This window comes from Vidua chalybeata, chromosome 8, assembly GCF_026979565.1.
Source record: "Vidua chalybeata isolate OUT-0048 chromosome 8, bVidCha1 merged haplotype, whole genome shotgun sequence".
NCBI classification, from domain to species: domain Eukaryota; kingdom Metazoa; phylum Chordata; class Aves; order Passeriformes; family Viduidae; genus Vidua; species Vidua chalybeata.
This window is the reverse complement of record NC_071537.1, coordinates 5489110-5512073: the sequence shown is the minus strand read 5'-3', so window position 1 is coordinate 5512073 and position 22964 is coordinate 5489110. Positions and strand designations below refer to the sequence as shown.

The window sequence follows — 22964 nt, the reverse complement described above, 5'->3', positions numbered from 1 at the left end:
AAGAATTCAAGGGAGGAGTGCAGTGTCACAGCACACAGTTGTCTGTTGGCAGTGACTATTCCTGTTCTTTAGATAAAAGAAACTGCTGGGGTTTTCTGTGTTTTTCTTAAACATTCAGAGGATAAAATACTGTTTAGAATTTACTGAGCAAGGGGAACAGGGTTTGTATTTGCTATAGAGCTGCTAAATAGACTTTTCAAAGGCTGTGGATCGTATTCAGAGGCACAATACATGACACATTCTGCCATCACAAGTGTGGGAGCATATTTAAGTCTATCACAGCAGGCTTTTTATGTCTTTGTCACCTTTTCAGCTGAACTCAGTTGGCTGCTTCTCAGCTGGGAGAAGCAGTGAATGTGCATGTTTGTCTCTAGGACTTTCTCTGCCTTTTCCAACTCCCTTAACAGAACTTTTGACTCCTGAATGCCCTGCTCTAGCCAAAGGATTGAAATCTGGGAATGTCCAGGCACTCCTCAGCAGTCAGTGGGAATATTTGCTGTGTTTCCCTGTCTCATTAAAGTGTGGGTGCTGTAGCTGCAAGTGCTGTAGGCTGGATGTGTCTGGAATGCTCCTGTCACCAATATCTTCATTAATTTTTATCTCACTAATTTCTCCACCACTTTATGCTCTTCAGGAATGCTGTCATGAGCCTTTGAACACGTGTAAACTGCTTTATGTGGTGCAGTCCACGTTTGCTCATCAGATTTCTTCACTCATGAATCTTGCAGTCAGGTGTTACCTGTGTCTGTCTTGCTGTTTGATACATGACAGGAGGTACAAAGGGAAATTCTTAACTTGCTGTCTGAGCTCCAGCTGTTCTCAAATTGTGCTGCCATCAGTGGGAATGTGCCTCATCCTAGAGATTGTTAATTGCTGTAGGTGAAGCAGGGGTTACTTTGGTGTAAGTCTGTGGAATAGTTAATCTCCTTATATTAGAGACTGAATAAATCTTTTAAAGTCTTTGTTTATTTTATTGCAATGCATAATAACAAAACACAACAATAACAAATCATCATTCACTGGATTCTTCTAGTCAAATGGTTTATGGCACACTAATCAAAATATATTCCTGACAAAACAAAGCATCTACTCATCTCTTTTTTCCCAGATTTACCATGGTGGCTGCTTTTAATTCGTCAGAAAGCATTGATTGGCAAACTTCCAGGAGATCACGAGGTTTGCAAAATAACCAAGATTGCAGTGATTCCACTTTCTGAGACAGAACCTCAGGATCTGGAACTGGAGGTATGGCCATCCTCAAGGAACTCTGACTGTCCCCCTCCTGCTTCACTGAAATAAAAGTCAAATGCCTCTTGTTTTTTTTTCCTGGTATAAGCAAACGTCTTGAATATTTTGTGCTTTTTAAAATACTATTTTGTTGATAAAAAGTATTTTTTAAAACAGAAATCACATGTTCTGTGGGGGAGGGAAATTGCAACAAAATAATATCTAAATTTCATAAAGATCATTGGCAATACCACACAAGAATAAGATTTCCTGAACCAGGAGAAAGTATATTTTTTTAATGGATTCTCTTGCTTTCATCCCATTTTGGAATCTTAATTCTATAACTTGGCTTGACGGGAAATCCTTACTTAAAATGTTGCTATTTTTTTTCCCCAAAAGAGAATGAATAAAGGAACAAAAATAAAACTGAGTAGTGCTAATTTAATTTGGGTGGGAAGTTGGAGTCTGAGTACTCAAGTCATGTCAAATTGAGGCAGAGTCTCACATCACAGGAGAAAATGCCTTTTATAGAAGAGTGAGAATTAGGCTATAGATGGACACCTGCAGGTTCCCCCTCAATTTCAGTGTCTCCCCTAGGTTTGTGGACATCAAAATCTTGCTTTTGTAGACTTTCAGTTTTCTTTGAACTTTTAAAAGAGTATTTAAATGTTGGCTTTAATTCAATGTCATTATTTTAGCTTTGTAAAAAGCACCATTTCGGGATAAACAAGCCAGAGAAGATAACACAGTCCCCAGATGACACAAAATTCCTGCTGAAGACTCTTACTCAAATTAAATCTAATGTGTCTGCTCCAAATAAAAAGAAGGTAAAGTTTTCTACTGTTTCCTTCTTTGTTCATATGTTGAGTTCATAATTCAAAGCTTTTGATGGATTATCAAATGGAATACAAAGACATTAAAAAAACTGCAGAATGTGGAGCTACTGTCTTGATGCCCAGTTTAATTTTTTTGATTACTTAACTGTGGCTCTTCCGTGATTTTTATTTTTTTTTCATTTTGTAATTACATAATTTTGGCAGAATTGCTAATAGAGTTCTTTTTTACTAGGATTAACTTCTAGTGAGGTTCTAAACTTCTATAAATTTCTTTGCATAAGTATCTCTTATAATAGAGAATTGGACACAATTTGGTGCCTGGTTCCTCAGAGAATGCCGTACAATCTCATCTAACTGCTTTTAACCAATAATGACTTGGATTAGGAAGTCAAAACAGTAGTTATTAAAACTAGAATTATGTTTCTCAGACTGCTGTCTCCTATGTTTATCTTTGCTGGGAGTTTTTCCCTGCTCATCACTGGGAAAGTGTTTGTCCCCCAAGGTTAGAAATGGAAAATATGACTGGAGTCTCACTCGCAGAGAAAGACATGAGAGCCATTTTTGTTCTTTCAGATTAGAGAAAGCAAAGAGAAAGAGAGACTGGAGAAGAGATTATTGGAGGAGTTGTTCAAAATGTTCATGGATTCAGACTCCTTTTACTACAGCCTGAGCTATGACCTGACAAATTCTGTGCAGAGGCAGAGCACCTGTGAGAAAACCAACCTACCCCTGTGGCGAAAAGTGAGTGCTTGTGTGTGTTTGTTTGTGTTTGTTTCTTCACCTGGGGGATGAGCTGTCCAATAATGGTCGTGGTCCAAACCTGGTTGGTCACATTTTACAGCAGCTGAACACCTTGTCCTGTAACCAGCTCAGCTGCAAGGAAACAAAAGTCTGCAGCAGCATGACCTGAAGTGTTTTATTTAAAGCACTGACTTGTCTGTACAGGTGTGTGAATAAACTGATGGACACTGGTGTCCTTCCCTCAGATATTGCCAAACCTAACTTGTGATACTGCAAAACCTGCCCTTTTGTCTTCTGAACAGGTGGATGACAGATTCTTTTGGAACAAGCACATGATTGAAGATCTCATCAGCACTGATGTGAGTCCTAGTTCTAATGTGTATTATGAGAACAATTCTTCAGTTCTTTTTAGTTGAGATGTTTGCTTAAGGCCTTGTAGGGGTTTGGTTACAAACCTGCTTGGCAGACAGGTCAGGATCAGGGCTGTGCCTTCTGTAGCTGAGCAGCTGGCACTGCCTTCTTCCTCCAGCCAGCCTGTGATCATTGCTAAGGAGTGAACTTCGGCTGAAATAAAACATGTAATGCAATAAAGCAGTGTAGAATAACTTGGTGTGATATGTTTGTGCTGATTTCTTAAGGTAAAGTTGAGTTGTGTTTTAATGTGAAATGGATTATCCCTCAACAGAGCTGAACTTGATAATGAGGAGGAGCCAGGAAAGAAACAACCTCTGAATTTCAAAGTTTCCCTGAGATAAGATTTTGGTTCTCCATAGTGGAGGATAGTGTTTTGTCTCTTTGAGCACAGTAGCTGATCAGTGTAAAACCAGTGTAGAGCAAGTTGTTCTGAACATCTGTTCAGAGTAAATAAAACATTTTCCTGGCAAGTGAGCACATAAAGAAGCAGCAATCCACCTCTCTTTCTTCAATAAATGACCTTCCATCATTTTAACTTAACCTTGTGGACAAAGGACTAAGTTGCTAACTTCTGGATGCCAGTTTAGGCCAAGTCTAATTTTCTTCAGGGGTGACAGCATCTTGCCTCATGCCCTACTCCTCTTTCATGGATAATTATAAATAAACAAATGGTTATGGAGTCACAGCAGGGTTAACCTGTGTCCTCTGTGAAAAGTTGTGTGTAATGCAGGAGTTTAATGAGTTGTATTTTTCATGTTATAAGATATAAATGGATAACCTTGAGTTAGTGGGGAATTTGGATCTTGATTCTGTTTAAGAAATCAGTGTTTTAGGGTGCAGAGCCATGAACCAGTTGTCTTGAGGACTAAATTAGCCCATATGAAGCTCTATACTGTTATGTGTTGCTGAAAACAGGCTAACTTCTACCTTCCTGTAGAAATGTGATACAGTATGTGTCCACACAGAGGTTTTAAAACTGCCTTAAATCAGAAACAAAAAATTGCTTTCTTTCTTCCTCCTGATTTAAAAGCCCTGTGACTGATGGAGGAAAAATGCTGCTATCTCTTACAGAAATAAGGATATGGCAAAAATTAAAGCATGAAAAGTATGTGAAGGAAATGTTTTATAAACATGAGAAATGGCAGAAGTAATTGTAGGTAATGTTGGACCGAGAGGACAGTAAATGTTTTTTGTACCCTTCAGAATGCTGAAGTGGACTTCTGGATTATCCCCATCATTCAAGGATTTGTGCAAATTGAAGAACTTGTAGTAAACTATAATGAATCTTCTGATGATGATAAGAGCAGTCCTGAAACTCCTCCTCAGGAATCATCTTGTGTAGATGACATCCACCCAACCTTTCTGGTGGCACTTATCTCCCGCCGGAGCCGGCACAGAGCGGGTAGGCAAACACAGCTCAGGCTGCTGGGGTGTTTCTGGGCACTGCAGAGGGATGCAGCTGGTAAAAGTGGACAGTGCTGAGTTGTTGAATCTTTGCTTCTTTTTTTTTTGCCAGGGTTGGGATTAAATGTGTGAGATGGTATTTCCTGTTGGGACTCAGATGTTTGTTATTTCTTATCTATATTAGTCTCACAAGCTGTGAGTTCTGCAGCACTTCACTCTAACAAACTAAAAATGAAGCCCCATCTCTCTCCCTACAGGATCTTTTAAGGATAAACTCTCCAGTTAAGAAATGACACCTAAACTATTTTCACTTTTAACCCAATAACCAACCACCGTGCCCCGCAATGTGGACTTTATCCAATTACACAAAACCACCCAAACCCATGGAGAAGAAGCTGAAGAAGGACCAGCCTCTGCCCTAAAACCTCTATCTTGCTTATATATATTGCTATATTATAAAACCTTAAACTCTTAAGTTTTCCACCCTGTGATATCACACACTTCTATTCAAACTCCACACCCACAATCCCAGTTCTACCATTCCATTTTGAAGCTTCTCCACGGCCCCAGGTCAAATGCAGAGTTCTCCTGGGGGTCAGTGCCTGACAGCACAGAAAGTCTGGAATTCGCAGCATCCAGGGTTCCTGCACTGAGTGTTCAGCAGATGGCCAGCCCTTGTCTGCACTGCAGCCTTCCCTGCTGGGAGGAGGGAGAGGAGAGGCTGCAGTGCCTGCAGCACTGTACAGCTGTCACTTGGGCTGGCTGCTGAGTGAGCTTCACTGGTCTGCTCAGGAGCACTGAGTGCATCCTTGGAGGTCACATTCCTGAGGTGGAGTTCCATTTTTGCAGAGATCCCCTTATTAGGACTTTGCTCATAACTCTGTGCTGATATATTTTGATAGACTTGGATGGGAGTTAAATTTTCAAAGGTCTTTGAGGGCTTTGGCAGCAACTGAAGAGGCTTGAAAAGCCACGTGTGTGCATGCCTGTGTCCCAGGAGATGTTTATTAGGGGCAAGGTGTGAAATGTGGCTGTGCTTTGGTCTTGTACCTTATTAGGCTTAGAGTAGCAAGGCAAACAAATTATTCCCTGACCTTAGGATCTCAAAGAGAAAGATTGAATCACTTTACAGCTTCATAAATCCTGTTCAACTCCACACTTTTCAGTCTGTCTGGTTTTTCTGAAGACACTCTCCAATGTCTCCAACTCCTTTCTTACACAGTTGGGTTTTTAACATGTCAAAAAACCCAGAAAAAAACCTGTTGAGCTTACCCTGCTATAGGACAGTAGCTTTGTACCACAGCTCACTTGGATGCATTTAATTCAGTTCCAAGGGAAATGGTTTGTCAGAACAACTTGGAGTAAATAGTTGAGGGTTTCAGAGTAGTACCTAGTTTACAGTCTGCCCTTTTCATACTAAAGGGCAGACTTTTCATACATCTGTTACACAGATACAGCAACTAAATTCTAGAAGGAAAATTTCTTATTGATTCCTTCTTACTATGAATGTTACTATGCTCATCTGATTTCTAGTCCAGAGCATAAACTGTGTAGAATTTTCTCCCCGATTAAAGCCTGTAATGCTGCTCTGACAATATCTCTATAGAGATCCCTATTATAGGTATTTTATACTCCTTTCCCTTTCCTACTTTTAACCTCTTCCTGTCTGTACTGTCAAGGTTCAGCTCAAAAATTTGGTTCAATGTTACTTCCAGACATGGAACTGAATTTCCATGACCTTGAATATTTTTCCAACTCTCTTACTCGTTCCCTGTCCCTTGTTACCCCCCTGCATCCTTTGTGAAATAATGATGTGCTCCCCTTTGAGTCAAGGATATGCAAACACATTTCTGTTTAATGAGCAGTTCAGAACTGGGTAGGCATAAAACTGTAGTCAGAGGAGCTTTATCTCTTCTTAATGGGCAGAATTAGTTACACAAGTTAAAAGGGAAATTAGTTACACAAGGAGGGGAAGGCTTCTGTTTTGTGAAACCTGTAAATCCTCTTGGGCTGCTTGTGGGATCTCTGTGAGAAGTGGAGCCTCTGCCAGTAAAAGTGGCCTTGAGGTTTATGGAAAATACTGAGCACTGAAATAAAACTTTGTGCTAAATGTGACAGAACAGGAAGAAATGTGTCTTTTAAGATGGACCAGAGATATTTGTGACTTTAATCTGCCCTGTCTTTACGTTCTGCTGCTCATAGTGTATCATTAAATAAACTTTTTCCATGTAGTCAAAATAACTTTTGAGGAATAAACTAGGGTAGGAGTGACTTCTGCTGTTGATCATGGATTTGGGCTAGAACTCTTGGTTTTGGTTAGCATTGTCAAAACCAGCAATATAAATTATTAATGTTTAAGCAAATTCTTTCATGTGACTTGACCATTCTCATTTCCCCAGGAATGCGGTATAAGCGGAGAGGTGTTGATAAAAATGGAAACGTGGCAAATTATGTTGAGACAGAGCAACTGATCCATGTCCATAATCACACCCTTTCCTATATCCAAACACGAGGCTCTGTGCCTGTTTTCTGGAGCCAAGTTGGATACAGATATAACCCACGGCCCCGGCTGGACAAGAGTAAGTATTTGGGAGAAAAACCTAAAAATCAGAGCCCCCTGGAACTGTCCTTTTTGGAAGAGATGTTTATGTGGGTGTGGTGCATATATAGAAGGATGAAGCAGGCTTATTAAAAGTTAATTTTTTGTCCCATCTCCTCTGCCCAAAAAGCAAAATGCAGCAAAATTCAAGAACGTGTTTGCTTACAACAGCAATGTTGAAGCTGAGCAAATTAATGCAAGACCTTTAAAAGTAATTTTGTTCAATGAGTTATTATCTTTAAGCTAAGGTATGTTGGTTTTTTGGAGTACAAATTTGGGCATGATTTAATACATCAAGCAGGACTTAGTGCTGAACAGGCTGTTTCTGTCTAACACTGCTCTGCCTTGTAGGTGAAAATGAAACCGTGTCCTGTTTTCGTGCACACTTTGAAGAACAGCTGAAAAATTACAAAAAGCAGGTGAGTGCTACATGACAGAATAGTAATCTCATGAAAATGCAGGGGCTGAAAGTTAATGTTTTTAGGTTGTTTTTCTTAGTGATGTGTTGTGGGTTTTTTTAGAAGCTTGTTGACAATTAGAAGGTTGGTACGTAAAGAGAATTTTACTTTAGGTTTTTCAAATATCCTTGTAAATAACCAGTAAAACCCAGGAATAACTTATGGCAATGTTCAAACCCTATTTCTGTGTACCTGTCCTATGCATTCAGAGCTTCTCTGTATTTAAATTTGTGTAGGCAGGGAGCTGTTGGAGTTTATTTGTCTTAGGTACAGTCTGTCAAAGGTTGTAACTTCAGCAAGATTGCTATGAATCTTTAACTCTGAAGCTATTTGTTATTGCCTGGTGTAAATGTAAGCAAGTTTTGTAGCAGATGATGAGTGTTAAATAATTAAACTTTTGAACAGGTTATTATTAACTTGGTGGATCAGACAGGCAGAGAGAAGATTATTGGAGATGCTTACCTTAAACAAGTTCTTCTCTACAACAATGCAAATCTGACTTATGTTTCATTTGACTTCCATGAGCACTGGTAAGAAACCTTTTAGAAATATCACTTTGCATCTTTTTTATTGGCATGAAAAGCAAGTATGACTGAGGAGAAAACTCATTATTATTTCTACTTCTGCATGAAACACTGTTCTTTTAAACAAGAATACAGTTTTTTAAAGCTTGGCTAACCAAACACTGCTGTTTGTGATGTTGTGTCCCTGACCTGTTAAATATGCAGTTACTTATCGGGCAGAACTTAATTGTCACACATTTTAAGAGTTTCCTTAAACATGCCATGAGTGTAAAGCTGGCTGACCTGCTTTTTCAAGCTATGTAGCATTTTGCTTTTAATTTTCTATTTCTGTTTCTCTTGCTTGTTTCTATAAAAACACGATGGGTTCTTTCAGGACCCTGATGTTGTTATTTCAGTATAAAATACACGGATTTTATCTTAATCCAGTGTGAGTAGTTGCTGTTTTCATGACTGCCCTCTGATGCTGCTGTGCTCTAGAGCAGTGCTCACATGCCCAAGCATGTCATCTGTCACAGGCATGTATTTCTCCTGCTCCCCTCAAGCAGGCTGCATTTGTGTGGGGTCTAAACTGGTTTAATCTTCACTTCCAAACTTAATCTAGGGATTGCAGCTGGCCTGGGAGAGCATTACTGGCTGACTGAGTATGGCATTAATAGATACTGTCAGAGGGGGTGGTGGGAAGGGAAACCCCTCTCAGAACAGTATTGGCCTTTGAGAGTTCTGTAGGACTATTGGCACCCTGGATTGATTTGATGATTAATCTTTTGTTTAGAGGAATTTTCATTTTCCTTCGTTTACTTTTTTCCTACAAACAGCTGTAGTGACCAGGACTGTTTTTGCACTGTGTGAGCAGGAGTGAATTGAGAACAATCCTGAAAAATAACCGACTGGGGTAGGGGGAGGAGGGGGTGATGTGTCTGTAGGTGGTTTTCTCTGTACAATCACTGGCAAAGCAGGACTCACCATCCCAGTTCCAAATCTACAGTAGTTACTTTTCTTGAGACTAAAATGAGAACAGAATGTTGCACATGCCTGAATAGCTGCACACTTACTCTTCCTAATGGAAGCAGCATTAAAAAATGCTAAGTTTTGGGAATTGAATGATCTTTTAACCTCTTGCTTTGGATTTGGACGTTGAACTGTACTGCAAAATAGTTCTGGATGTTGGCTCATTGTCAATTGGCTCCTGTTTAAAGCTCATTGCAGGAGGGAATGCTTGTCTCTCTCATTTAGCCAAAGCACCATATTTGTTAACAGTACAAATAAGATAAAGTTGTTAAGTAAAGTCACTGCTCTAGTTCAAACTAACTTTTGTGAAATTCTCTGTTTCAGCCGAGGAATGAAGTTTGAAAATGTTCAAACACTGACTGATGCCATTCATGATATTATTCTTGACATGAAGTGGTGCTGGTAGGTACTTAACTGTTTCTAGACAAGTAGGGAACATTTGTAGAGGAAAATACCAACAATGAGTAGATATTCAGAGGCCTTAATTTTCTCCAAACCAATATGATTCATATTTCTCTTCTGGTGTCCAGCTTGTTTGTCAGAGTTTTTGTCTTCTGGAGTGTTGGAGTTCTACCCATGTGACAGCAGAAATTCTCAGGTGCTGTTTACTGCATTTCTGCTTTTCACATTTTAGGGTCACTCACATTTAATGTGAAACACTCTGTATTTGACCCACAAACCCTAGGATGGCAGCCTTACTGTTGGCAGCAAGCAGACATGTTTGACCTTACTTTGAACTGATTAAAGTTCATACATTTGGGTAACATGTGTGGCTGCAACCTCAATCAATTGCTCTCTAATGTTCTGTATTGCTGTCATTATCATTGGCTACTCTGTTTTTGAAATTAAATGCCTTTGCTCTTGAAAGCTTGTATTATGTATGCATGAGTTGAATTCAGCATCTGATTGCATCTCAAGTTTGTGGCCTCATTAGGATTTATGTTTGATGTCCAGCCTAGATTAAAGAGGAGGTTAAGTTGGAACAAGAGGAGTTAATTCAGTGTGGGGTGTGGCTGGAGTGTGAGTGCAACCATAAATAGTGCTCCATGTGTGAAATGGTCTACTGTTTATGCAGCTGATGGATTACACTGGATTTTCAGTGTCTCAGTGTGCTTTTGTTCTCTTCCTGTTGACAGGGTTGACCAAGCTGGAGTGATCTGTAAGCAGGAGGGAATTTTCCGGGTTAACTGCATGGACTGCCTGGATCGGACCAACGTTGTGCAGGCTGCTATTGCCAGAGTGGTCATGGAGCAGCAGGCACGTAAAACTGAGGGGCTCTGCCGAGTACTGAGTGCCTCACACCTCAGCTGTTGCTCACAGAGAAATCAGTGTGTTTGAAAAATGCTGAACTGACCTCTGTGAAAAAATCTTTGCAAAATACTTGAAGTGCCATGAAGCTGAGAGGAATAATATATACAAATGCAAAACTTGAAATAAGTACAGAGCAGTGATGCCTCCTTCTGTCTTCCTTCAGAAAGGACGGACTGTCCACAACTTGGAGAGGATTGTCTTGTTTGGATTTAGTAATTTCAGTTTAAATTATGTAGGAATACAGAGTTTAGAAGCAAGACACCTTCTCCCCCAAGTGCCTCACTGAAATGATGTTAAAAGACTAAAATCTAACAAGTTGGGTGCTATTTTAGGAGCTTTGAAGTGAAATACTGTGATGCAGCAAGTAAGGAGATGAGTTGTCCCTTCTGTGTGTAGAGGAGCAATTAATTCATGATGTAAATAGCCCTGATGGCTGTGGCTGTTGAGCTGTGGAATAGTTCTCCCTGTACAGAGGAGGGATTTTCAAGCAGATTGAGAGTTCTTTCCTTTAGTTTTCCTCTTTGCTTTCTATAAGCTCAGTGGTGACTCTGTTCCCATGTGAGGACTTCACTGACACAGTACTGCTACAGACCTAATGCAGACTTAATGTCCTGTAACTGGAACATCAAAGCCCCAGTCACAGCCCAAAGTGAGCAAACCTGATTATGGTTAAAATGAAGGAGAAAGGATGAAGTGGGTCCTTCATTAGGCTGAAAAGTGAATGGATCTGGCTGTTGTACCTGGCAGTTTCTCTTTATGATCTGCTATTATGAGCTCCTCACATAGGAGTACTGAGGACCAGGGGAGGGATCAGCCATCCCCCAATCATTATTTTAGAAAAGGGTTTCTATCCAGGGTAACTCTCGAGGTCCAAGGCAATTCTTTCAAAAACAAGAGTGTTACAGATTGTTGTGAAGAGTCAATCATTGCTGAAGTGTGAGCTTGAGATGTGCTGCATCATTCTCATCCCGGAGCTGAAGTACTTGGGAATCAATTAATGACTGAGAAATGCCCTGAGCATTGCAGGGTCAGTGGCATGGAGTGAAGGACTGAGGGTTACACGTACCTCACACTTCTTCCTTGGAACCTCTGGACCTGCTTTCTCTCATCTGGGAACTTGATAGGGCTTTCAGAGTTAATGAGCAGCTCTGTGTTAATTTTCATTTAACTTGCAAAGAGTGCTTGAGCATTTAGTTTCAGTTGTAAATGGAAGTTTTCCTATGATTTGTTCCAAGTTATCCCTGTCATTTAGTGACTGCATTGCAGTTGTGTATGTGCTGCTCTACCCACTCAGTGTGTGTACAAAGCCTGACGCTGGTATTGTACCCAAGGCTTATCGGGGGAAGACTGAAGGACTGGGTGTTCTAAGAGGGAGAGATCTTACCCTAGTATCAGTGACAAACAGTAACTGTCCAAAATGTGCAAGCACTAATAATAAACCAACATAAGAAGTTATTTTTATTTGTTTTCAGACCCTTGAGGTCATGAATGCCTTTGCAATAGAAGACAAATTAACTTGTTTATTTTAAAATTGTGATGCCTGTTTTTTGATGATTCTCTATTGAAAATTTTCCTGTATCTTGAGAATCTACAGTAACTTGTTTTCCTTCAGCTAATTTTTTTGATGATTGACTTAATATCCATAATTAATGTTACTGCTGCCTCCAGTGATGTGATGTTTAGCAATAAACCACCAATTCATTAATTTAATCTGACAAATCAGCACAATGGCTTCCTCCTCCCCACATACAACATCTGACAATTAAACACTTGGCAAGCGTTTCCTTCACCAAGCTCTGATACTGAGAATGACTTTTACTTTGGGCACTGAATTAATACATATGTCAAATTCCAGCTCAAAAAACTGGGTGTGATGCCACCAGAGCAGCCTCTGCCAGTGAAATGCAACAGGATCTACCAGATCATGTGGGCCAACAACGGCGATGCCATAAGCCGGCAGTACGCGGGCACGGCAGCCTTGAAGGTAAGGGGGGAGCCTCACCTGCCCCCAGGAATGTCTTGGATTACAGGGCTCATGTGCACGGGAAAACCCTAGGATATTGTCTTGGTTTGAAAAGCCAGGTGTCTGCTAAGGAAGACATTTCTCATTCCCTTGAAATGGAAAATGTAAACCCCCCTCCCTCCAAATTGTTATGATTTTGAAATTAAGGGGCTCTCGGGCAAAGATATGGGAAAAGGAATAACAGTTCTTTGCTAGGAAAATTAAAAATATAAGTGCAAGAGTACAAAAAACCCATAGACAGAGTCAGAATACGCCCTGACACCCTGTGTGTCAGGGTGCTGGCAGCAGTCCCATTCCATGGGGGCTCAGCCCTCCTGCAGTGCCAGCTGTGCTTCTGCTGGAGCAGGGATCCTGGACAAGGCTGGAGTTTTCCTCTGAAGCTCCAGGGCTGGTGTGGATGGGCCTGGGCTTCCTCTGGGAATGCAGTGGAGAAGAAAGCTGCTCCTTTGGGAATGCAGTGGGGAAAGAAAGCTGCTCCTCTGGGAATGCAGTGGGGAAAGAAAGCTGCTTCTCTGGGAATGCAGTGGGGCAGAAAGCTGCTCCTCTGGGAATGCAGTGGGGCAGAAAGCTGCTCCTCTGGGAATGCAGTGGGGCAGAAAGCTGCTCCTCTGGGAATGCAGTGGGGCAGAAAGCTGCTCCTCTGGGAATGCAGTGGGCAAAGGCTGCTGTGGTGTCCCAGGATCTCAGATTGTATCCAGGTAGGAATGTCTGGCTCCTCCCCTGGGTGGAGCCTCTCCCCATGGGATGATGGAATTTTCTCAGCCATGCAGGGACACTCACTGGCCATGAACAGAAGATAATTAATAATTAATGGCCTATTAACAGCAGATATCTCCTGGAGGGAGGATTGGTTGTGGGAGAAATAAAGAAAAACTGCCCAATGAACAGAGATAACTGCCCCACCTCTGACAGACGGCAATGGAATCCACACCCCTGGCCACATCTTGCATTTTCCAGCCTAAGACAGATATTAAAAGTTCACCAAGTACTCTTTGTGGTTTTGTTCTGGAGAGATGAGGCTTTGCAATGGAACAGTGTTTTGTGTTGTGCTTGGTGTGAGTCAGAGAAGAGCTGAGTGCTCCCTGCACTTTCCCTGCATTCTGTTCTCTTCAACAAAAAGCAGAGCAGAGAGAAGAGTTCAAGAGATATTTTAATTATTATATCCATTTATATTTTATCATGGTTATAGTACTTCTAAGCAGTTAAAATACTTAAAGAATACTCTAAGGTTCTGGAGATCAGGCTATGTAGGTAGAAGGGAGATATTAATTAGCTGTATTTTCTAAAGATTCTTCTTAATTAGCTGTAATGCACTCTGTCTACCAAGATCAAGCATGAAACTCCTTGCTCTGTACTTCTGTTGCTTTGAAAAGTCATGGAATTTGAGGTATTTGCTGTGTGTAACTGGTGGAACAAATTTTAGTAGTATTTGCATTTGGCATAAGAAAAATCATTATGGTGGAAACTCTTAACACTTAAATCTGTCTTTAAATAACTCTGCTGAGCTTTGATTAGTTGATTGCACTAATATTTAAAAAAATTTAAAGAACATAACATGCTTGTTTTTATTGAGTATATTAAACTTTAAATCTGAAGTGCAGACCTCAATTTATAGATCTAAATTTTCAGGCCTTCTGCTGGAAGATTTCTCCACTCACTGTTGAGGTTCATGGATTAAATGAATTAATTTTAATTGTGGTATTTCTTTCAATTTGAAAGTGAAACACACTTGAAATATTCTTCATAGGAGTTGATGTGACTTTTAGAAATGCTCTGTGCCAGTGTGTCTCGGAAAATAGAATTCTCTAATGAAGTGTAACTACCAAAACAACTTTTCATTCAAATTCTAAGCCTTCTGTGGCCTAGAAACTTCCTTTTGTTTCTGAGTTTGTGAGGATATGTGCTGCTTTCCTCCAGTATGTTATGTTTGTCTTGGTTTGGTAACAAAAGCAGTGAGATGAAAACCATTTTTCAGTAAGCTTCAGTCTTCTCTACTGTTCCAGTAGTGTTCCTTTTACATTAATGGCTAAAAAATAAAGGGATTTTTTTTTTCTTTTGGAGGTATTGAAGCATCACAGTGATTGATGTGTTGAAAGTCCTGCTTCAGTGTTAGCTGGCTTATATGTCCAGATTTGTTTTCTATTGGAATTTCCTACTGAAATTGTAAGTCTGTCAAAACCACAGGATTCTGTGCAGAGTCAATGCCAGAAGATGCTCTTTGAAAAAAAAAAAAATTCAACTTCTATATGAAATAGTTACTTGATGATAATTCCTGGATTTCCATCTATTCAATTCTGAGTTTCAGAGTGTCAAATCCTTTGAGCTGAGCCTGCTGCTCCAAATTTTGATGTAAAGATTTGCACGTTGTGTGTGACAGGGTGACTTCACAAGGACTGGTGAAAGAAAGCTGGCAGGGGTGATGAAGGATGGAGTGAACTCTGCAAACAGATACTACCTGAATCGTTTCAGGGATGCTTACAGGCAAGCAGTCATAGGTAAGAGCACAGTTTCAGCCCAGCTGAGCTGTGGTATTTAGAAGAGATTATTAAATCATATTGGTTTTGTCTTTCTGGCTGATTTTTTTTTCCCCTGTTGCTTAAAAGCTTTGTGAGTGGGTACATGTCTGTACTGGACACTACAAGGATCAGTCTGACTCACTCTGGAATTTAAGCAACACTCAATTCAGAGGGATTGCATGCACTGTGACTCATTGGAGACCTTGCCCAAGCTTCATTTTAGCATTAAATGTCTTGTAGTATCTCTTTTTTTTTTTTTTTTTTAGACAAACTTAAATTTATGAGCAAGTATCTCTTAAAATTGTGAGGAACTCTTGTTTTTCACTGAAAGTAGAGTTATACCTTCTGAGTTTTCAGTTACAGGCAACATTCTTTTCAGAAAGACTACGAAGAGCATCATTAAAATGCAACATTTAGAAGGAATTTACAAACTCTTGCCATATATCACTGTTAACTGTTTCTTGCTTGATATTTCCTGGGGTTTATTTAGATTTGATGCAGGGTATCCCTGTGACAGAGGACCTGTACTCCATATTTACAAAAGAGAAGGAGCACGAAGCGCTGCACAAGGAGAACCTGAGGAGCCACCAGGAACTGATCAGCCAGCTGCTGCAGAGCTACATGAAACTGCTCTTGCCAGATGATGAAAAATTCCATGGAGGGTGGGCACTCATTGACTGTGATCCAAGGTTTGTTGAACAAAGTTAAAACTGATCAGCTGCCACCTCTGTTAATTACTTCTGGTGTTAAAAGGTTTTGATAGCTGATGTGTGAACAGTTCTGTAGAAGGACAAGAGTGCTTGAAGGGTTTGAGTACTTGTAGTTGTAAATGGAGAAGGCATCTAAACATGTGCTTTTCCCAAAGTGCCATAAAAATGGTGCATGCTGGAATGACCCTTGAGACATCATCTGGAAATGGATGGATTTGGTTAATATTGCCAAAATGTGGCAGGTACCATGAAGAGAACTTGTAGAACTAAGGGTGGTTAAAAGGGAGTGCTTGAGGAGCTGTTGCTCCTTATTGCTTTATAGGGAAAGTGTAACTTAACTGATCAGATTGGCTCCTTGGGCAATGAGTCAGCAGTTGGACAGTCTAGATTTCTGTTCATGGAAAATAATGGGCCTGAACTCTGAACTTCACTCCATAGCAAGTTCAGAGTTCAGGAGCTTGCAAGAGAAAAATAGTGGTTAGATCTCCTGCAGGTTAAACTTCAGCATCTAAAAGTAGCAGAGCAGGTTGGTATGACAGCTATTCAGGACACAGACTCATCACCCTCACTGAGTCTGAGGTATTTTTCCATTTCTCTGGTAGCATTTTTAATAGCTTGTGGGCTTTTTATTTATTTTTGGACCTTCTGCTGACATAATTGAGCTTTTAGGTAACTTCAGGTTTGAGAGAGAGTGTTGCTTACATGGATCCATTTGATAACACACCGTGACTAAAACTTCTTGTAACTTGTGCTCAGCTCTTAAAGAGTGTCCCCAGAACACGCTGGGCATGGGTTACAGCCCTGCAAATAAAACCTTCTACCCTGTATTTATTTTTCTTCCCTTCAGTCTCATCGATGCCACTCACAAGGATGTGGATGTGCTGCTTTTACTTTCAAATTCTGCCTATTATGTGGCCTAGTAAGTTACCACTTTCCCTTACTATGTGTAGTTTATTTTAGTAGCTTTGCTTTAGATTAGTAGGAAGCACTAAATTCTGTTTCTTTTTTCTAGTTACGATGATGAAATCGACAAAGTGAATCAGTACCAAAGGTTAAGTCTTGAAGCTCTGGAAAAAATAGAAATAGGTAAGAAAACAGTCACTCTGTCCTTTTTTGAATGCTCTTAACAATGGCTTGAGCACTTATCAAAGCATCCCACAAATGTATTGAAGCAGCAGTCCTTGAAGTGTGGCACAAACCCTGGGCACCCCACCTAGAAATGGCCCTTCTGGCTGGTAACAGATGCCAGGCTCTTCCTACTGCTGGAAATGGAAGCTTTGATCACTGGAAGGGTTCTGAAATTTTCCCTCTTTCAAACTCCTAAAAGAGCCACGGAGTCATCCAAACAGATTTCATTATTTATCAAATGGAAGTAACAATTTTGCCAACTTCTGTAATGAGTCACAGATTTGTGCATTCAGGGCACTCTTCCTTTGATCCAAACACAGCAACTGGCTCAAAATTGTACTTCAGATCTGTTTCATAGCTTTGTAAAGCTTCTTTCTCAAGGGCTGATAACAAACATGCTGTTACAAAAGTACCTTGTTATGCTGATTTAATATATTTGCTATAGAATGTAACATCTGCAGGCTAAATCCAGCATTTTCTACTGGAAGCATTAAAGATGTGATGTCTTTGAATCATGAAAAAGGTGATCCAGTTGGGGAGAAGGGAGTGTGTGGCCTCCTGACAGAGTTTAATCCTCCATTACACAACACACAGTGATTTCATCATCTCCTGGCTGACTTTCACTGTGTCTGTGCAATTTCTGACTGTTCAGGTGAAAGGTCTCCCTCACTTGTGTATTGTGGAGATTTGTATCCTGAGGTACAGAACAGAGTGAAACATCATCATCCACACCTCATTTAATGCTGTAGATTATGCAGTGCACCGAAGAGTTGAAGTACTGGTCTAAATCTTGAAATTTCAATTGCATTCCCTTGATAAAAATATTAGCTTTCCCTTTAATCCTTGCAGGAGCATTCCCTAAAAAACCCACAGGATGTAAAAAGTGTAAAACTTTTTTTTTTTCCTTCTATTTGAATGGGTGATCTGCAATAAACAATCAGGCTGGATTGTAACAGACATACAGAGAGTCTAATTGCTTTTTGTAAGTTACTGATTGTTCAGTTAACGTGCAAATCTTTCATTTAAAGTGTCTGTCCTGCTCTTACGAAAACTTGAAGCATTTTAGGCTGAAAAAGACTGTCAGCACTTACATACCCTTAGGTGCAGGCCCTGCAGTATCACTTTCAGTGTTTGGTTAAAGATTTGTAAAGATTTCTCCTGGTTTCTCTCTCAGGGCCTGAGCCTACTCTCTTTGGCAAACCCAAGTTCTCCTGCATGAGGCTGCATTACAAATACAAAGAAATGAGTGGATATTTTCATACACTCAGGGCTGTGGCTCGCAGCCCAGAAGAAGATGGAAAAGGTTTGTATCCTATGTAGAAGTTTTAGACACAGAAGTGTATTCAGTGTATTGGTGTTTCTCTAAAAAACACTTGTTCCATTGCTCTTAAAATTTCTCCTTCTTCAGAAATCACTCCAATAAAATCCTGTTGTGTGAAGTAGGAAAGCAATTGAAAAAAAAAAACCATTCAGATGTTACTGTTTTAATAGAAAGAAAAATAAGTTTCAGATACAGCTATGAAGTAAAACATCTCTCTAGAACTAGAGTAATCTCCCTGTCCAGGTCTTTACTGCTCCAAAAACTTAGAAAATGAAGTTAAAATTAACTCCTAAAGAGGTAAAGAAATCGATTTCTTTAGTGAAATCAGTGTCTGGAAATGCCCTTGCTTGTTGTTTAACTAGATTAAAGGAACACTAACAAGGGAAAAATAACACTTCATACCTGGAGCACTGAGTTTTGTCAGCAAGGATTAGAATAAATAAAATTGCTTCTCTTCCTTCCCCAAATGAGGCAGTGTGGCAGTGATTCACTTAATGCTGAGTTTGTAGGGCTGAAGGAGAGATTATTCTTTAGGTTTGTTTTGTAAGCTTTAAATCAGAATTGCAACTTGAAGGGCTGCTCTGCAGGGTGAAAGAAAAAAAAAGGCAATAAAACCAAACAAAATTATGTTAAAATTAGACCTGTTTCTTTGTAGATTGTGGAATATAGGCTTCTAAGGGTGTTTTTAAGGGTCTGACAGGCTGCTGCTTGGATTTCAGACACTCTTCAGTGCATTGCAGAAATGCTGAGAATCACAAAGCAAGCGATGGGAATGGATGTGCCCATTATTGAGAAGAAGCTGGAGAGGTGAGTACCTAAATGATGTGACCCTTCTGTATCCTGCCTTTGCTCTCTGCTCAGCTGCTTCTCTCAGCTGGGGAGAAAGTGTGGTGAAAAGAAACTTGTTCTTTTTACAGGTATTGCAGATTGAATATTTGCTAAATGTGGCTACTGAGTATACACAAAGGATTTAAAAAAATGGAGAATTCAAATCCTTTTTCATCAGAAACTAAAGTGCCTGCAAGTTCCCCTTGTTTGGCTACTGTTCTTTGTTGGTTTGAGCTTGCTTAGCTTATATGGCTACAATATTATTATGTAAAAAATAGGATTAAATTTATTATTTATGCAAGGAAAGGACAATTTAGGAACTAAAATGTCCCCTTCTATTAAAGAAATAAGACTGGAAACAGTGTATACTTGGTGCTTTGATTGTACATTAAAGATCTTCTTCCTCTTCTAGGAGGAGCAGCAAACCTCATGAAGACATCATTGGCATTCGGTCTCAGAACAGAGGGTCCCTGGCCCAAGGCAAGAATTATTTACTGAGCAAGTTCTCCTCCCTCAATCAAAAGGTGAAACAAACCAAATCCAACGTGAACATCAGCAACCTTCGGAAGCTGGGCAGCTTTGCCAAACCTGAAGTGAAAGTCAATTTTTTAAAGCCAAATTTGAAAGTGAATCTTTGGAAGTCAGACAGCAGCCTTGAAACTCTGGAGAATCCAGGGGTAGATCCCAAAGCCCCTAGTGAATCTGACACAGAAGCCTCAGACAATGACTCGTTCCACTCCGATGACTTCCTGAGCAACTCCAAGTCGGATGAGGAGGCGCAGCTGGCGGATTCCCTGGAGAACATTGGCCCCACGGACTACGTGCTGCCCAGCTGCGGCATCATCGCCTCGGCGCCGCGCCTGGGCAGCCGCTCGCAGTCCCTCAGCAGCACCGACATGAGCATCAGCATTCCCGTGCCGGCCGAGGGCCAGGACGTTGCCATGCCTTCTGCTGACAGCGCAGAGCTGGAGTTTGCTAAGCCCATGGATGTGTACTGCCAGAGGTTCGTGCAGGACGCCCAGAGCAAGGGGTGTGATGTGCTGGAGCCTGAGGCTGGTTCTCAAGAGCCCAGTCACACACCGACCCAAACCAGCAGGAGCGCGGCCAAGAAGGCAGAACCCAAGGCTGAAGCTGTTGCAGACATTCCTTCCAGGCCATCAAAGCTGGATGTTCAGTCTTCAGAGCCAAATCCTCAGCTCTTGGCTGTCGGTGGGCCCGACTTGAGTAAATCCCACAGGAGCCCAGGATCTGTGTCTGGGAACCACGAGCCAGGACTCCACACCACTCCTTCCCCTGCTGACGGCAGCAGCAGCAGGGCCGTGTCTCCCTTCGCTAAAATCCGCAGCTCCATGGTCCAGGTTGCCAACATCACCCAGGCAGGATTGACTCAAGGGATTAATTTTGCTGTGGCAAAGGTCCAAAAGAGCCCTGCGGAACCAGAAGCTTTAAATGAAATCAAACAAAAAGAACTGAGAGAAATGTTTACTCAATGCCAGACACGAATAATTCAGATCTAGTTGCTCATTTGGGAAGTGTTCTTCTAGCTGTGGCTTCTAATAAAATAACACAATGACATCAGGACTATTGTGGCATGAACTGCTACTGGATACTGGGATTGATAACAGGTAATTTGTTTACAAGCAGTGAGAGATGCAAATGAATTTGGTTCTGACCAAGCTTCAGAATTCCCTCAGGCAGGTGAGACAGAACCTGTATAAACCATATTTAAACAGGTAGCTTAGACACTGGGATTCAATAAGCATGCTGTCTTAGATGTGTTGCACAGTTATTTTTTTGAGACTAATTTTGTAGCTCTTCTGAATTATGTAGAAAGTATTTATACTCAAAGGATGATACTGCACTTCTCTGACCTTACTTACCTTGCACTACACCAGCAAAACAAAGTACCGGTAAATTACATTTTATTTATTTTTGGACTAGTATTTTTACTTGTTTTCAATGAAGTTCTAGATGCAGCTGTCTATGAATTGTGCCTCTACAATGGGAACCGATGTGTTTTTGTTGAATTTAAGTATGTTAACCAGAAAGATTTCTTTGCTATCCTTTTCTTTCCAGACATCCTGGGACACTTTCATTATAGATAAAACTTAGAGATGCAATCTGAAATACCCACAGTCCTGCAGTGCAAATTTCTTCTGTAGAATGGTTTTTTTCCTCACTTGTTTTGAGGTGAGGGGAAATGAAGCAAATGTCTTTGAATTGTCTTGCCCATATTAAAGCAATTCCTTTTTTTTTTTTTTTTTAATTCCAAACTGCCCATTTGCTCTAATTTTTTCTCTCTGTAAAGCAAGATGAGCCAGATACCTGCCCATCAGGCACTGTGTCCCTCTGTGCTAGGATTCTCTTCAAGGATGAAAAATGATGCAAAATCCCAACTAACATCTAAAGCAGAAGGCCAGTGCACTGCTTTGTAAGATCAGGGTTGCATTAGAGCATAGCTGTCAGCATCTATTCAAGACCAAATTCCTGACCAGCTCCAGCTTTGCAGCTTGCAGGGTGAAGCATCTGCTCATGCTGGGAACTGGATAAAAAATCCCCTTCGCTCTGTGTGTCAAAGGATTACATCTGTTAAATCCTCCTTCCCAGGAATGCCTTGCCATGCCATTCCAGGCTAGGACATTGTCCAGAAGCTGCTGTGAAGCAGGACCTTCCTGTGCTGTGGTTTGTGACTGTAAGCACCCTGCCAGACCCAGTGCCTCTGTCCTGTCCCTGTACTGTAGATAGGCTGCACGTGGTGTCCCCACAACGTCGTGTCCTGGGCTAGGCTAGCTCTGTGTCTTAGGACCTGTACTGTGTCTGAAATCATTTATCACCTGAAACTTTGATAAACAAATTTGGTTTATTTATTTTATTAAAGTGATGTGGGTTTGGGTTTTTGTTCTTTTTTTTGAGTGTCTATACTTGTGGCTATATTTAAAATTAAACTACTGCTGTATTTTAATGTGAGCAATATACATGAGATATTTTAATAAAAAAGTGGAATCAAAAGATGGGTTTGGTATGTGACGTTAAGGGATGTGGGACTGCAGGGCTTTGGGTTTTTTTTTCAAAATTACAGACACAATCCTCTGGTAGTCAAGGGACACAGCCATGACTTCAGTTCTTTATCCTCTTAGAATGGTGCTGCTTTTCTAGGCAACTTGTGCCAGGGCCTCACCACCCTCACAGGGAAGAGTTTATTCATATTTTATCTAAATCTATCTGTTAGTTTGAAGTCATCACCCCTTGTCCTGTCCCTCTCCAGCTGAATGTCCGTCCAGCTTGGGAACTGTCCCATCCCTGGCTATGAAATACTGGAAATGGCAATGGGCACAAAACCATCCCCTGAGGCAATCTTAGAACCCAACCCTGCATTCCAGCCCAGCTGCCTTTTGAAGAGACCTAATTTCCTTCCTCATTTGTTCAGTTGCTTCACTTCACAGTAATGCAGCACAAGTCAGATGAACCATGAATATTCATTTTTAGTGTTCAAAAAAAAAAAAAAACAAAAAGCTCTAAGTGATTTGAAACGGCACCAAACTTGGCTCAAGTTTAGGATACACAAAAAATGTTTCTCATAATAGTAAGTATTATTAGTGTGAAGAGACAAAATATCCAGATTGGCTATACAGCAAAACCCCTCATGTTTAGAACAGGAAAATGCCATAAAAAAGGGGGTTCCTGTCCCTGTGATTTCAATCTGCAGAAAGTACTAAGTAAAGGGGATCTGAGCTTAAAGAAAGCTCAGCCAGAATCTTTTATCTTGTTCTGAACAGGATTAATTAAAGCAAAATGTGAAAGTGGCTCCATCACAGGTTTCTGGAGCCTCCCTGGATTACTCCCAGCCTTTCACTCTAAAACCACCCTTGGTAAACAAGTTCTGCAAGTCCCTTTAGGGCCAGCATGCCCTCTGAGG

The 22964-nt window shown here is 40.7% G+C and overlaps 1 protein-coding gene across 2 annotated transcripts in view; it reads left to right on the top strand.

Moving 5' to 3' along the window:
• The window catches only part of INPP5F (inositol polyphosphate-5-phosphatase F), a 40851-nt gene extending 18244 nt beyond the window's left edge, over positions 1–22607 (top strand). Inside the window, exons 3-20 of one of the 2 annotated variants that reach the window (XM_053949795.1) lie at positions 1109–1245; positions 1926–2054; positions 2637–2804; positions 3107–3163; positions 4422–4620; positions 7022–7201; positions 7573–7640; positions 8085–8209; positions 9536–9613; positions 10348–10468; positions 12378–12506; positions 14923–15040; positions 15552–15750; positions 16619–16690; positions 16784–16857; positions 18074–18202; positions 18940–19027; positions 19461–22607. In XM_053949795.1, coding sequence (XP_053805770.1) covers positions 1109–1245; positions 1926–2054; positions 2637–2804; positions 3107–3163; positions 4422–4620; positions 7022–7201; positions 7573–7640; positions 8085–8209; positions 9536–9613; positions 10348–10468; positions 12378–12506; positions 14923–15040; positions 15552–15750; positions 16619–16690; positions 16784–16857; positions 18074–18202; positions 18940–19027; positions 19461–20565 — 3176 coding nt within the window. In that variant the 3' untranslated portion in view covers positions 20566–22607. Of the gene's footprint in view, positions 1–1108; positions 1246–1925; positions 2055–2636; positions 2805–2903; positions 3009–3106; positions 3164–4421; positions 4621–7021; positions 7202–7572; positions 7641–8084; positions 8210–9535; positions 9614–10347; positions 10469–12377; positions 12507–14922; positions 15041–15551; positions 15751–16618; positions 16691–16783; positions 16858–18073; positions 18203–18939; positions 19028–19460 lie in introns of those variants that run through there. The other variant, XM_053949796.1, reaches the window with a different exon arrangement.
• Positions 22608–22964: the final 357 nt, after the last annotated feature.